Source organism: Pseudorca crassidens, chromosome 17 (assembly GCF_039906515.1).
Source record: "Pseudorca crassidens isolate mPseCra1 chromosome 17, mPseCra1.hap1, whole genome shotgun sequence".
Taxonomy (NCBI): domain Eukaryota; kingdom Metazoa; phylum Chordata; class Mammalia; order Artiodactyla; family Delphinidae; genus Pseudorca; species Pseudorca crassidens.
In genome coordinates this window covers 22333388-22349684 of record NC_090312.1, presented here as the reverse complement: position 1 = coordinate 22349684, position 16297 = coordinate 22333388, and the positions used below count along the sequence as shown (strand labels likewise).

Sequence of the window (16297 nt, the reverse complement as noted above, 5' to 3'; positions counted from 1 at the left end):
TGTGTATAACCTTAAGCTCAACCTTTTACAATTTCTTCCGTCTCTCTAGTATTCACCTTTTCATTCTTAATGCTACTGCTCACATTTCATTCAAACCTTCATTATCCATCTGTTTTTCCTGCCTCTAGACAAAAAAAAGATTGATTTTATACCCTTACACCTCTGCTGGGGAACCCAGAATGACACACAACTGTTTCAAGTCTAAGCCTCTTTTTCAAGCATTCTGCCTTCCATAATCTGACCCTATCTATCATAATTTCAGACCATGTCCCCAAACTAAGTCTTTGCTCTAAGTGACAGACCTCACTTTCCTATGTTTGTATCACATGCTTGTTCCTAAATCTATGCCTCTTCATTTTGTATGAGTTCACCTTTCCTCAATGAGTCACAAACCTCTAAAACTTAAAAGTACTACCCTACTTTCTAAAAACAGAAAGTTACAAACTCTTGGTAAGCAATCTTTCCAATGCTCAAATCTCTTCCTATTTTTAACACTCTTCTCCTTTGTCTTATCAGGGAAAACAAAAAGGCTGCTGATTATCACTTCCATACGTCTTTCAGTACCAAGGGCAAATCAGGTATATTAAAAGAAGTCCATTACAGTTTTAAGTGCCCTTCACCAGGCTTAAAAGTTACACTGGGACATGGAAACTTCAAGCCAAACTACAATAATTGTAAGAGTACTCAAAAATCAAGACGGGGTGGGGGGGCGGGAATCAAGACAGTGAAAATTAATTAGCACATCAATAAATGTACAAAGCATTTTACATGTAAATTTTCAAGAGAGCGCTTTTAATAATGATTATTATTACTATCATGCTAAGGACAACAATATCTTAAGTTATTAAATCTTCCCTGTCCTCCATTTACTAGTCCAAATGAATATTTATTTTCCTAAGCCGAAACATTTGCTTAACTACACAACAAAGATACTATTAAATACCTGTGAAAGACTATTTCTAAAATTAGTGGAAGGAAAGTCTGTTGATTTTGATGACTAAAAATTTCATTGATCTATATTAATAGGCTAGCTAAAGTTTAAAATTTCAAGTTCAAAGACAAAGCAAGACAATTTATCAAACAAATTAAATTCTGTGATTAGTATAATTCATTCATTATGGGCGAAGTAGTTAAAAATCTTTCCATAAATTCTCAAAGATGCTCATCAAAACCATTTAATACCAGCTGAAGGGAAACCGATAGCAGTTAGTTACTACATTCTCAAGACATGAAATATATATTTAAATGGATGTATTTATATCAAACAATAATTAATTGAATTACACCAAACAGCATTATAGTGCTCCACTACCACAGGATAAACAAAAGTGTAATTATGATCCAAGCAAAAAACTAAAGAGAAGCAAGGTCGGATGAACTTGATACTCAACTGCTGCACTTTCAAGCTTTTAATTTTGTTTAAAAGGTTTTCTCGTTCTAAGGTTCGCTTAGCTGTTGAACTTGCACCTCCCCAGAATCTCAGCTTGGCCAGAGCCTTTCTTTTAAAAAAATCTCTTTGCAGTGAAAGAAATTATGGTCTAAATCACAAAGATGACAAGAAACCTTAGCAATTTAAATAGACAAGCCTTGAAATAATATTGTGATCAAAGTATCAAGCAGCCTAATAAAACCCAGGTGGCTCAAGCTTATCATATACGGTACTCATTACCACAATTGCACTATTTAATCTACTTCCTGGTGTCAACAAAAACTTTCTGTTATTAATTCCCTCCAGTTATGGATCTGCTTAAGTTACTGCAGTTTTCTGATAAGACATCTCTTTGTCCAAAAAAATTTTTAAAGAGGGAGCAAGTCTCATTTTAAATGTTTTAGAACTAGAGCCATGGTTGGTAAAACCACAGAAACCACAGTGGCTTTGTATTATTAGTCATCTATATAAGGTTATGTTAATTCCTAAGGAGGTACCAGATGACTCATGATTAACAGTTTCATAAGAGCTCATATGTTTACATCAAAAAGGTAACCATATGCACACACAAAGAACTGTTTTACAAGTTATAAGCCTCAAAGCCAAATAAGAGATTTACTCACTGACAAAGGTATACAGGATAGATTCTGCCAGTCAACTCCTCTTACCCATACACAACTTCTCCATCATTCATATGGTTGGTCCCCTGTTGGTTACAACTTGTAAGATTTTGAAGCAATTTTCCCATCTATAGGTCTTACTGACCCTTTTTAAAGTACTTAATTGTTTCTCAGGAAACTTGTTGTATGGCATAATTTGTTTCCAAAAAGATTCCATTTATGCAACATAAAAATGCTAGCTAGCATTATTAAATCTACCTCAACAATGGTGTCAAACACTGAAGCAGCAAAAAGATTTTATATTAAAAAAATAATAGAGAAAAATAAGGCTGGCATGATCATGGTTACCATCCCTGGATTTTCTAGTTGGTCTCAAGCACAGGTACCACAACATCCAAAAGGGGAAGTTGAGAGCTGAATGTATCGCAAGCCTCCAGTTTACAGACAGCTGGGTGTACTGGTGACAAAGGAAAATCACTCACTGCTTCGTGCTTCATGAGTGGCACCCAGTGTTCACACAGATTCCTTACAACTTACTAACTGATCCATTTCCTTTCCATGTTCTCTTCTCTCTCACTCTGCTTGCGCAGATGGCAGTCACAGCAGATTGGAAGCATTGCACAACATATCACTTAAGCATACTGTGTACTCAGTAAAGAAGGAAATTCACATGACAAGCTTTATCAGTATTGTCTGTTTAAGTCATCTGCAAAGCAATGTATTCTAGAAAGTCTTCCTGTGTCATCAGTCAGAGGCTGATCTCCTAAGTCAAATTAAACCATCTATTCAACCTATTGTTTGTAACTGCATTCAACAGCATTTAATGAGAATGTGTTTTTCCTCCCTTAACCCACCCAGACCAATTTATACTTTCAATTAGCTTCTCCATTCTTTCAGCATTGAAATGATCTTAGAGTGCTGGAGGTGACTGTATATATTCAACTACCACTAATTTTCTGTTGACCTAAAGGTCAGAATTGCCCTTCATTTTAATTTAATACCTAGTATACAGGCAGAAACTTAAGAAACTTTCTGAATCTAGTGTTAAATTCAACAAACATTTGATTCCAGCTGTGCTGAGAGTAAATGATAACACCAAGAAGTCACTTTTAAGTAAATACATCATGCCTACAAGTCACAATTGCATGCATCTATAGCACTCACAGTGCTTTCAACAAAATACTGGCATTACTGACAACCCTCTTAAATTGTGTGAATTACATATTAGATGGGCACGTTGGAATTTCTAGTTCTGGATTAGCCACTCATTTTAAACTTGGGCCTCTCTGGGCTTCAGTTTCTCACGTGCAAAAAGAATCACAAAAGTTCCTACTGTGATCCACTCTGCAAATGTGAAAATTGAGGCTAGAGACAAATGCTTACAATCAGTAATAAACCAGCACTTTACCAGAACTCAGTCTAAATTGCCTTCCTTTTATGCCTTTCAGAAAGTTTGCAAGAGCTGTGTAAAAATGATTTAAAATTTTTTCTCAACTAACAGCTATAATGGTAAATGTGTACACACACCATTTCCATATATATGGAATTGGCTACTACTTATTTTTTATCAGGCTGCCCATAGGATGAGGAGACAAAAACGAAATACAAATCTGGCTTATAGCAAAACATCATTCTCACGGTTAATCATGTCAAACATCTCCTAAAGGAGCAGGGAAGTAACCCAGACATGCTTACCGTGATTTTAACATTTCACAATATGTAACGTTTCACAGTATGTCTATACCATCCCATTCCTCAATTCATTCACCAGAGAAAATGGCTAATACCCATAAAGGTGTTATATCACCACTCTTCATACAACCCTTCACTCTCTTCCAGTAATGAATCTTTTTAATGTTTTGCGTTATCTGTGTTTTCAAGGTAGGAGTGGTGATAAGAGTGTTATGAGGAGGAAAAGAAGAAATGAAGAAATAATTCACCTCACCAAAAAAGTCTTGCTAATAGACTCTTAAAACTGAGTACATTTGATTATAGATTAAATTACTGACAAAGAAATTTTCATCTAAAATTTTGGGAGTCCCTACCAAGTGAGATCAAAAATAAAAATAAAATATTTCTAATATGAAAATGAAAAACATGATGAGTTTACAAATCTTTAGGAACCAAATTAAGTTACAAAATAACGGAATCACTCTGAATCCCAAACCTGGAGATGTGTAGGCTTGCAGACACATCTTTATAAACCCAAGTCATTCTCCAACTACACAAAAGTTTTTCTAGACACTTGCACCTGAACAGCAACATAATCTTCACTTTATGCCATAATCTGGTTTCACTAACGTAATGTGCTAACAAATCTCCCCATGCTTCAAGTCAAACACATTGCTTAGAACAGCTACGTTCTTCAACGAACACTTCAGGAAATATCCTTAGCAGATACAGGCACGAAATGGCCCGTGGAAATGCCTGGCACATAGTTCCCGCTGAAATACTGACTTGATGAACGAGTAACAATGGAATAAAGAAAGAAAAGAAAAGGAGAAGGTAAAGTGAGAGCAGAGGAGCCTGGAAGCTACAGGAGCGTGAGGACAACTGTTATTTGTGGAGTGACTGCTGCCTTTGCTGCCTGCTGGGGTCGCTGACACATGCCCCAAATCCAAAGGTCCCTAACTAGGACTCTGCTGCCTGACTCTTCTGACCACTGCTGCTGCTTGTGGGACTAATAGCCTGCCACCAAAACCCATGTCCACAAGGTCCTCACCTTTCCAATTCTACAAAACAGCAACAAGACAGATAAATTTCTGCAAAGACCACTGGAGTAATTTTGTGATCCTCTCACTGATCAAGGAGGGAAGAAAGGCTGTCTGTATATTAAAATGTCTGTAGTTACATATTAGAGAAAACAAAGGGTGAAGATGTATGGGGTGAAGAAGGGGGGAGATGTAGGGCTGCATTATAAACCTATGCCATCATATTGTTACTTAAGTCAAAATAAATATTGTCTTTGTTCTCAAATGTATCAGAAAGCACCAAAAATGTACTGAGGAAAAATTACCAATTTTAAAAAAGGGCAGCAAATAATCCTCATGTTGAAAAGGGATAAAGGTATGAAAACACCAGTCTGAAACTGATAATAGGTAAGCCTTGAAGAGTAACCTCAAACAGATAAAAGTTTCAAGAGCTATGAAAATTTCACCTAGAGAGATGAAAACAAAACAAACAGAACACTTCACTGGCATGACTAAGATATCACTCTATATTAAAAGGCAGTTTGCAAAACTCAGTATTAGCACCCAAACGTCAAATCTAACTATAAGTAATCTATCAATCTATAAAACTTGCAGATCAGGTAATGTATTTAATTGGGGGGGGTGAAGCCAGGTAGCACTTCTCCAGGGCAAGACAGGAAGCTTGAACTGTGATGGGTAGGACAATTTTTGGAAAAACAGAAATAGCAAAGGTCTTTGATTACACACTGTAGCTGTGGCTTTTTGACATTTTAATTAGTGCCAAAACAGTTCATTTCTAATGGTTATTACCTTAAAGTTTAGTAATAAATTCAAATATCTATACCTAATGTCATTGTGATTCAAAAGTAAGGCAATTTTTATTTAATTAAAATTTAAACCACTGGGAATAGTAATTTAAGGATTACATTTTTAGACTTGGGAAACTTAGGAATTTTAAATACTATTTAAGTATTGTATCCACCTGTAATTTTCAAATCTTAAAGTATTACTTTAAGTCTGGACAAAATTTGAACAGGTTTTACTTGGCTTCTTTCCAAACCATAGCACTTACGCTTTAGGGACTGAGGGAGGGTACACTGTAAAGCACTTTAATTTCTTAAAGCAGAAAAACCTTTTACCTTGACCACATTTTCAATAGTATATCCTTCCATGCACAGGAGTTTCTCATTTAAAAAGGGGAAAAAACCCTAAATTTTAAAACATGCAATAAAAGCAAAAATATTTTTCAAGCTTTTAAAATGAAGTCAGACTTTGTTCCTACTCTTGTATTTAAAACCTTGAGACGCCCAAACCGAGAGAACAAAAAAGGCATAAAAATAATCAGGACTGATGCTTTATATTTGGATTCTACTTCTCATATTCTAATCACCCTAATAAGCCAAAAACTAAACATATAAAGTAAGGTTAAGGTTTTTAAGTGAGTTTCAAATCACAAACTATAGCTTTCTGAGTGAGCAAAATAATTTAAGTAAGCAATAATCTAAAGTTCATTACCCTGAATATTCAGTGATAAATCACTCAATGTGAATGGTTTAACGTTTTCAAAATACTACCATGAATAACAACAAAGACATCAGTACCCTGGAGAACTGTGCCATAATTCAGTGTACAGATTCTCTCTAGTTACCTGACTATATACAATGTTTCTTTTAAAATGAAATATATATGAAACAGGTTATTAAATATTTAAAATTTATTAAGTATCCTATTTAAATATTTATTAAATATTTTAAATAGAGCTAACTGCAGCATGGGTCCTGAGTTTCCATAAACAAGGCACTCAATTATTATTGTCAAGCATCTTTTTATGTATCAAAAGAGCCTAGATGTCAAAAACAACTTCTCCACCTAATACAAAATCAGCAACAAAATCTGATATTATCAAGGAACATAATTAGCTCTGAACAATAAAGATGCCAAAATGAATATATATTAAATTCTAGAGATGCTTGTGTTATTCATGAGGGCCCAGAAATGTGAATAATTGGAACAAACTCACAAGACATAACTTCCTTAAAAATTACTTAAAATGCAACTAATAACCACCTACAAAATCAAACTGTACCTCCCCTGTGAAGTCATCCTCCAAAAGGAATTAGTAGCTCATATCTGAGTGTTGCCATCATTTTTCCCCTTCCTCACACTAGACTTAGATTAATTCTGTTTCACAATTCTTTATTTACACACTTGTCACTCCCACTTAAAATCTTTCAAAGCAGTAACTAGGATTTTATATCTATCTTTTTCACCACCCACTCAATGCAATTTTTTTCATCACCTACTCAATGCAATTTGCTGGATAAAAGCTGAAAAGGAAATTTTTTTCTGATATCTGAAACATTATCATACCTCCACTTGATGATCTGAGATCACAAAGTAAACATGCTCCTACTTCTCCAGTAAGTTTCAAAACACACTTCAAAACTATCTATATATAATATTTCCAATATTTCCACCAAGAAAAGCTCTTTGGGGGGGAAAAAGCAATAAAACAGTATTTTTTAAAAAACGATATCTGTCGAACAGACCACAGTGATCAATGACTGTTCATACAGATGGAAGATAATACAAAATAGTAAGTAAACATCATGTCTTTTTACAAAATGTCCCCATCTGTCTGAAAAAACATGAAAAGCTTTCTCCATTCTGACTCAACCCTTCCCTGAACTCCAAAGCAATACAAAGCCGAAATAGCGATCATCAGCTAGGGTTAAAGCAGTTTTGCACTCAGTGTGGGCTGCAAGCAAACTAAGGAGAAGGAAGGCGAGACTTCAGGAAGCAAGTAATTAAGCAGAGACTTTCTCCAGTGTAAAATATAGCTTACCTATGTAGAAAGTATTGCAAGTAATATAACTATACAAACCCACTCTCTCCGAACCCAGTGATAGAAAAATAACACCTATGCCATGAAAAATTACTGTGATTTTATTTTAATTACATTTTTGCCAATTCTTATTTTAGCCTTTGAAGAGTCTGTTTAAGACGATACTACTTACTGCTCTTCTGTTGGTAGCTTAATGATAAATGATAGCATATAACACAGTCTTTAGTAGTGTTTCCTGGTCTAACACTAAACTTGAGTTTAAGAAAATAATTTTCAAGTACCTGAAAATAAACAGAAAGGTTAAGAGCTATGTGCATGTACATATCACTTCACTGTGTGGAATTACTTCAGTAATTACACATGCTGCACACGTCAATACTGTCTCAGTTAGGCATCACTTCATTCCCCTAACTGCATTTTAATAGCACAATACAGTCTTCATGCTTCATTTCTGAAAGAAACTTATTTGAAGGCCAAGGATCATCCTTTGTGACGGACTTAAAAAGAGCAAAATTTAAAAAATTGTCTATTCCAAGTATGAAAATTATGGATTTGGCTCTGATGCAGAATAAAGTAAGCTTCTTGTATCACCTGCAATATTATATTGATTTAGTCTGCTGAAAAACAAGACAGTGAGTTATTGGATCTGTGTTTAATTCACTGCACTTTATAACATATTTAAGGAATTCAGTTGTATAAAACAGTATCTGAATCTTATCAGATGAAAATATTTTTCCTTTTTAGCAAGCCTCGGGTTGCATGTGTAAGAAAACAAATGAGTCTCCAGTTCTCCTAAGCTTGATAATAGTGCCCCCTAATGGGAATTTTAATATGAGTTTTTCTACTTAATTTTTAAAAAACCATATATTCTCTAATATGAGCATATTATCTCTCTAGAAAGTAAATTCTGTAACAAAAGTTTATCGAGATTTAAACCACTCAAAGGAGAAGTTATCACATATGTAAAAAAAAAATGTGAATTCATGGAGAGAACAAGAGAAACTTCATGCCACAACTGTTTCTCATTTTCTGTATCAGCTTATTGTAACATCATCCATGGTAGCACTACCCAGAAAGTTAATCTCATAAGGAAATTATCCTTCAGTTATGTTCCCAATGTTCAGTATATAAGCAATTAATACATGCTTGATGAAAAACATTAGTCAGTCAGATAAAAATAGATTCAGAAGTGAATTATTCGGCGTCACACAGATCCTAAGTATAGAGCTGAAATTTCCACCCGGGTTTTCAGGCCTCATACCACTACCTTTCCACAACACCTGGTCACAAGTCTACAACCATTAATTGAAAGCCTTTCTTCCCTGTTATCCACAGACAGTTCCCACATACATCAATAATATGTGGGATTTTTTTGATAAGAAAAATGCATTAAAATTAAAGTAAATACCATTCTGATACTTTCCAGGTGCACCAGAGAAACAAACACCTGATAATACCAGCATTTTCATTACAGTGCCCATAATACATTCTGGATGAGAGTCAATGTCAAGGGCAACATCTAGAAGAAATAAGTAACAAACAAAAAGCCATCAATTTATGATGAAAGAAGGAACTACCTTTAACTTATGAGAGCAGGAAAATAACAAGAAAAAATTATATATAAAAAAGAAGTGGTCAAACTTTCTTAAAGAACCAGACAGTAAAAAAAAAAAAAAATTCAGGCTCGGTGCCCATACGGTCTCTGTCACAACTACTCAACTAAGCCACTGTAGCAGGAACACAGCCACAGAAAATACATAAGTGAATGGGCATGACAGTGTTTCAATAAAACTTTATATGCAAAAGCAGGCCCACAGATCATAATTTGCCAGGCCCTAATTTAAAACATCTCTCTTTTGGACCACAGATTAGAAATCTGAACTTTACATGAGGCACAAAAACACACAAACCAAAAAAACCCAACCTAACACAACTCGAAATACATAATCACTAAACTTATTAATGTTTGATGATTTTTACTTCCATAGGGTGAAAAGCAGAGGAAAAGATCTTTCCCTGAATAAATATTAGTTTTAGCAAGCATATAATACCGGAATAGCAGTAAGCAAAACAAAAGGCCTTTACTTTAGCATGATTTAAAATAATCAACATGCAGGACTACAATGGGAAAATTTAGCTTTTATCAAGGTTTGATAAACATCTAATGGTGACTGCATACCAATGCCCATTAAGATAAATAAATGGGGACTTCCCTGGTGGTCCAGAGGTTAAGACTTCGGCTTCCAATACAGTGGGTGCAAGTTCAATCCCTGGTCGCAGAGCTAAGATCCCACATGCCTCTCCACCAAAAAACCGAAACGTAAAACAGAAGCAATATTGTAACAAATTCAATAAAGACTTTAAAAAATGGTTCACATCGAAAAAACTTAAATAAATGGATTAAGTGAGAGAACCTAAAATTTAAGACTACTACAGGAGGCTATGAAGAAATACAGAGCATTGTCTTAGATTATTCACATATATAAGAAAAATGGCAAAACCTACTAGCTTCCAAAGGCAAACCAAGAAAATCGAATTCAAATTCAGTTGTTTTTTCCCAAAAACAAATTTAAGATATAGAATAATGATGCTCTGCACTCAACACCCTTTAATCACTGGCTTCTACTTCATTAAATTTCTAAAATCAACACCATTTAGGTGGGAAAAATCATGGGATTTGGGACCAGGGACCCAAAGATCTCAACCCCTATTCTACCAACTGCCAGTTAAATGATTTTGGACAAGTTGGCCTCAGTTTCCGAATCTGGAAAATGGGATTGATAAAACCTTCAACTATGTAGAGTAAATGATTATAGGAAATGCACATATAATACACAGCGAACAATGCCCTGTAATTTTTTATTATTATTTAACATTAAATTGAAGTCTGTTCTAATCTCAGTGTTATTAAAGCATTTTTTAATGAGCTTCTTAAAGCACATGTTAATGAAAAGGTACAAAGGCCAATTATCTCAAGTCCATAAAAGAAGCCAGGTTCCATGGAGAACAGTATGAAGGTTCCTTAAAAAACTAAAAATAGAATCACCATATGACCCAGCAATCCCACTACTGGGCATATACCCAGAGAAAACCGTAATTCAAAAAGACACATGCACCCCAATGTTCACTGCAGCACTATTTACAATAGCCAGGTCATGGAAGCAACCTAAATGCCCATCGACAGACGAATGGATAAAGAAGATGTGGTACATATACACAATGGAATATTACTCAGCCATAAAAAGGAACGAAGCTGGGTCATTTGTAGAGACGTGGATGGATCTAGAGACTATCAAACAGAGTGAACTAAGTCAGAAAGAGAAAAACAAGTATCGTATATTAACGCATATATGTGGAACCTAGAAAAATGGTACAGATGAACTGGTTTGCAGGGCAGAAATTGAGACACAGATGTGGAGAACAAACAAATGGACAACAAGGGGGGAAGCGGCAGGGGGTGGGGATGGGGGTGGGATGAACTGGGAGATTGGGATTGACATGTATACACTGATGTGTATAAAATGGATGATTAATAAAAAAATTTTTTTTTAAAAAGCAGGAAAAAAAAATTAGCTTCCAATGATCAAGATCTAAAATTAGTCAGACATTTTGCTTTGTTTATCTACCATATTTGCACTGAACAGCTATTTCTTGCTAATATTCTAAATTGAGAATTTTATAAAACAAAATTAATTACCCGAGAAAGCCACGTGACAATGTAAACTGTTCAGGAATGGATTCTGCTCCCAACTGTGCCACTAACAAGGAAACTGAGTAAGTCACTTCAAATTAACCTCTCAGGTTCCTAACTTGTAAATCAAAGAAATTGTGCTAACAATCCCTGGTCTTCTCCCTTGTCTTCCATATCTAAAATAGTTATTACTGAATTATAATTAAGTATCTCCAGATAGGTTGGTGAATATGGGAATAGAGATAACTTAATACTGCCAAAATGGTCTAAAGAGAAATCCCAACCATAATCCTATGTGAGTATTACACACATTTAATATTACAGTAGTTCAAATGAAACAAGGAGATCCTGACTGGTTTAAAATAAAACAAAATAAAATGCATATTGCACGGAAGTTTTTTAATAATGCTAATACTTAAGTGCCTAGAATAAAACAGCCTTGGTTAGTTTCTAGAAGTATTATCTTAATGAAAAAAAGATGTGTAGACCAAACTGCAATATCAAGGTTATATTAACCTCAGTAAGAATATACTTTGTGTTATTAAATGTTCAAGGTACTATGAGGATGTGAAGTCAAATGAGATAACATTTTATCAAAGTTAAAGTTGATCAATTAAACGTTATATAGAAAATGAATGATAAAAAGAAATTTAAAAGACAATCTCATTTACAATAGCACCAAAAAGAATGAAATACTTAGGAACAAACTCAACCAATGCGGCACAACACTTGTATACTGAAAACTACAAAACACTGCTGAAAGAAAGTAAAGACGACACAAATAAATGGAAAGACATCCAGCCTGTATTCATGGACTAGAAGATTTAATGTTGTTAAAATGTCCATACTACCCAGTGTGATCTACAGATTCAATGAAATCCCTATCAAAATCCCAATGGCATTTTTTTTTTTGCAGAAATAGGAAAAAAACATCTAAAATTCACATGGCATCCCAAAGGACTCTAAATAGCCAAAATAATCTTGAGAAAGAAAAACAAAGCTGGAGACCTCACACTTCTTGATTCCAAAACATATTACAAAGCAACAATAATCAAAGGAGTATGGCACTGGCATAAAATTCCTAGAAGAAAATACAGGGAAGAACCTTCATAACACTGGTCTTGGCAATGGTTTCTTAGATGTTACACCAAAAGCAAAGGCAACAAAACCAAAAATAGATAAGTCAAATTATATTAAAGCTTCTGTGCAACAAAGGAAACAAAAGAGTGAAAGGAACAAAACATCTATAAACCATATATACGAGGAGTTAATATCCAGAATATATAAAGAACTCCTTCAACTGAGCAACAACAACCAAAAAAAATCCTAAAAAATTAACAAAGGACTTGAATAGATATTTCTCCTTCTAAAGAAAACATAAAAATGGCCAACAAGCATATGAAGAGATGCTCAACATCACTAATATCAAGGAAATGTAAATCAAAACCACAATGAAAGATCGCCTCACACCTGTCAGAATGGCTATCATCAATAAGACAATAAATAACAAGTGTTGGCAAGAAGATCGAGAAAAGGGACCCCTCACACACTGTTGGTGGGAATGTCAACTGGTGTAGTCACTGTGGAAAACACTATGAAAGTTCTACAAAAAAAATTACATATAGAATTATCACAGGATCCAGCAAATCCCACTTCTGACAAGATTATATATCCAAGAGAACTGAAAATAAGATCTTGAAGAGACATTTGCAGCATTATTCACAGTAGCCAAGAGGTAAAAAACCATCTAAATATCCATCAATGAATGAATGGAAAAAGAAAGTATAGTATATACATACAAGGGAGTATTATTCAGCCTTAAAAATGAAGGAAATCCTGCTGTATGCTACAACATGAATGAGCTTTAAGGACCTTAAGCTAAGTAAAATAAGCCAGTCACAAAAAGAGAAATACTGCACAATTCCACTTATAAGTGGTATCTAAAGCAGTCAACCTCTTAGAAACAGAAAGTAGAACGGTGGCTGCCACAGGTTTGGGGAGGGCAAAAAGGGGAGGAGTTGGTCAATGGATATGGAGTTTCAGTTTTTGCAAAATGGAAGTTCTAGATATCTGCTCCACAACAAGTGGCATAAAGTTAACACTATTGTACACTTAAAGATAATTAAGCTGATAGATGTTATTTGTCTTAACTGCCATTAAAAAAAAAAGGTATCGGGCTTCCCTGCTGGCGCACTGGTTGGGAGTCCGCCTGCCGATGCAGGGGACGCGGGTTCGTGCCCTGGTCCGGGAGGATCCCACATGCTGCGGAGCGGCTGGGCCCGTGGGCCATGGCCGCTGGGCCTGCGCGTCCAGAGCCCGTGCTCCGCAACGGGAGAGGCCACAACAGTGAGAGGCCCGGGTACCGCCAAAAAAAAAAAAAAAAGGTATGTACAAAATGCGTTCTGAGAGTTCAGACAAGTGAGAAATTATTTTCAACTAGTTTTTTTTTTTTAATCCTTTAGGATACTGACCTTAGCCTTTGGTATGAGCTTTTAACTACTATTAGCCTGTGCTAACAAAGCAACTATACCTGTAGCACAAAAATAAAATGCTCCTGAAATACTTAAGGAGTGTCGTCTTTCTGAAGTAGATAGCTCAACTCATCTTTTCTTAAACAGTAAGCCAAATGCTATAGTAGGAAATGGGTGTTGGACACAATGACAATCCCTGTCCTTCACAATGTATTTGGCAAGCTGATTTCATAATGGGAAAGTTAACTTCAGCACAGCTCCTATCCAAATTATGAGAATCACAAATTCCAAATAAGTAAAGTCCAGACTAATGAAGTGTTTTATAATAAATCTTCATTTCAGAGAATTTGTATAATTTTTTTTTCAAGAAACTCAGAACTAGGCTACCCTGATAGACTCCCAATAACAGAACATCAAAGGTTATGGTGAACATTGGATTAATAACCATTTGTGTGCACTGCAAAGACACAGTAAGACGAGTACCCTTACCTTCATCAAAGTCAGCATCATCTTCAGTGTGCTGGGGGAAAGGAAAGCAGTTGGTAATTTCAAGCCGATCTTCGACAACAAGGCCCAAAAGCACTCCTTGAACCACCTCAGTTCCCTGTCCTTCTTCTTGGTAATGTTTGATAATCTTTAATACCACCTAAAAGAAAACAAACAGAAGCTTAAATACCATCTTACAGTTTACACTTCCTTTATTTCAAAGAAAAAATAAAACTTGCCTAACCAGGGCTTCCCTGGTGGCGCAGTGGTTGAGAGTCCGCCTGCCGATGCAGGGGACACGGGTTCATGCCCCGGTCCAGGAAGATCCCACATGCCGCGGAGCAGCTGGGCCCGTGAGCCATGGCCGCTGAGCCTGTGCGTCCGGAGCCTGTGCTCCGCAACGGGAGAGGCCACAACAGTGAGAGGCCCGCGTACCGCAAAAAAAAAGAAAAAAAAAAAGTGTCTATGTATAGCACTCACAACCTTCAAGTCAAGGGTCCCTAAAGGTCTGGCATCCAAGAGTTCCTTCACTCAAAACAAACAACATCACCTCAACCTGAGATCATTATAAAGTGATCCTGTTAACCTTTGTTAATAGTAAGATAATTTCCTGCCACAGATGATAAAAGTATCAATAAAACACAGAGATAAAGACCTCAATTATCTGAATACCTAAAAGCAGAACCCTCTGACAAATTCTCAACACCTCAAGATGGTTCCTGAACAGAGCATCTAATTAATCAGAGGAAGCAACAATGGGAACATGTATCTAAGAAGAATCTGCTTGGTAACAGAGAACAAAAAGAGAACCCAGTCTCCAGCACTACCTAATTTTTCTCAACCAGAAGGATACACCAAATAATCTCCAATGGATTAGTCAGCTCTTACTATTACTCTCTCCTTTAATATTTCCATGAAGATAAAGAGGTAACATGATTGAACAGGTAATTAATTTAAAAGTTCACAGTAACAGTAATGATTAATAATAATTCCTACAATATGAGATTGGTAATATATTAATGGGCTTTGAATAGTGCTTGGCACGTAGTATTTATTAATAGTAGTCTATTATTCAGTACAAGCCCATGGCCTGAAGACTAAAGGGCAATACAGTCTACAATATAATGGAAAGTCCTCAGAGGGAAAAAATAAGTCTAACAACAAAATGATAATTAGTATCTTACTGATTAGCATTTAATTTAAAACAAGTATATTATTGACAGAAATAAATCATTGGTAACCAGTCAGTAACACAGGTTACAATTATTGAACACCATGTGCCAGGCAGTATTCTAATTATTTTACATGTATTATCAATCATGTAATTCTCACAACTACCTTAGGGAAAAGGCATTATTATACTCATTTTACAAATAAGAAAACTGAAGCAGAGAGAAGTAAATGACTAAAGATCACACATCCAGGAAATGGTAGAACCAAGATTTAAACCAAGTCAAACTCCAAAGCTCGTGTACATACTTTAACAAGGACATGACTTTCATATCAGTAACTTAATAATTAAAACCATGAGTTAGGAACAGATATGAAGCAAAGACTCTGTGATGAACAGACCCAAAAAGACTTTACACCAGTGTAAGATCCAGACCTCCTAAGAACAGCAAGCTGTCAGCAGGGAAGAGCTTCATGCAGAAGGACTGGCAGTACTAGTTGGTGTACTACTTCAATACTGTGAAGTGGAGAAAGTGTACAAACCTTACATATTCCTGTATAAAAGACCTCTCCACTTCTTGAAAGGCACAAAATGGGCTTAAGGGGTCATGCAGGAATAGGAATGATTTACAGCTCTAGCATTTATTAGCTGTGACCTTGGGAAAGCTATTTAATCTTCCTAAGTCTTAGACTTCTGACTTGCAAAATGGAGCTACTTCATATCATTATTGACACTATTAAAAATGAGAAAATGTACAGTAAATACTTCACACAGGGTCTGCCATGTAATAAATGCTCAATAAATCATCAATATTACTGACTTTATCAATAAAAAGAAAACAGAACTGTTTAATTCCTATTCAACTTGACTCTCTGCCAAGAACAATCATTTCAC

The 16297-nt window shown here is 35.5% G+C and overlaps 1 protein-coding gene across 2 annotated transcripts in view; it reads right to left on the bottom strand.

The window, feature by feature from the left end:
- EIF3H (eukaryotic translation initiation factor 3 subunit H) overlaps positions 1-16297 on the bottom strand; it is an 87225-nt gene that overhangs the window by 52855 nt on the left and 18073 nt on the right. For both annotated transcript variants that reach the window (XM_067711437.1, XM_067711436.1), the window contains exon 2: positions 14236-14392. In XM_067711437.1, the coding sequence (XP_067567538.1) occupies positions 14236-14392 (157 nt within the window). The remainder of the gene's footprint in view (positions 1-14235; positions 14393-16297) is intronic.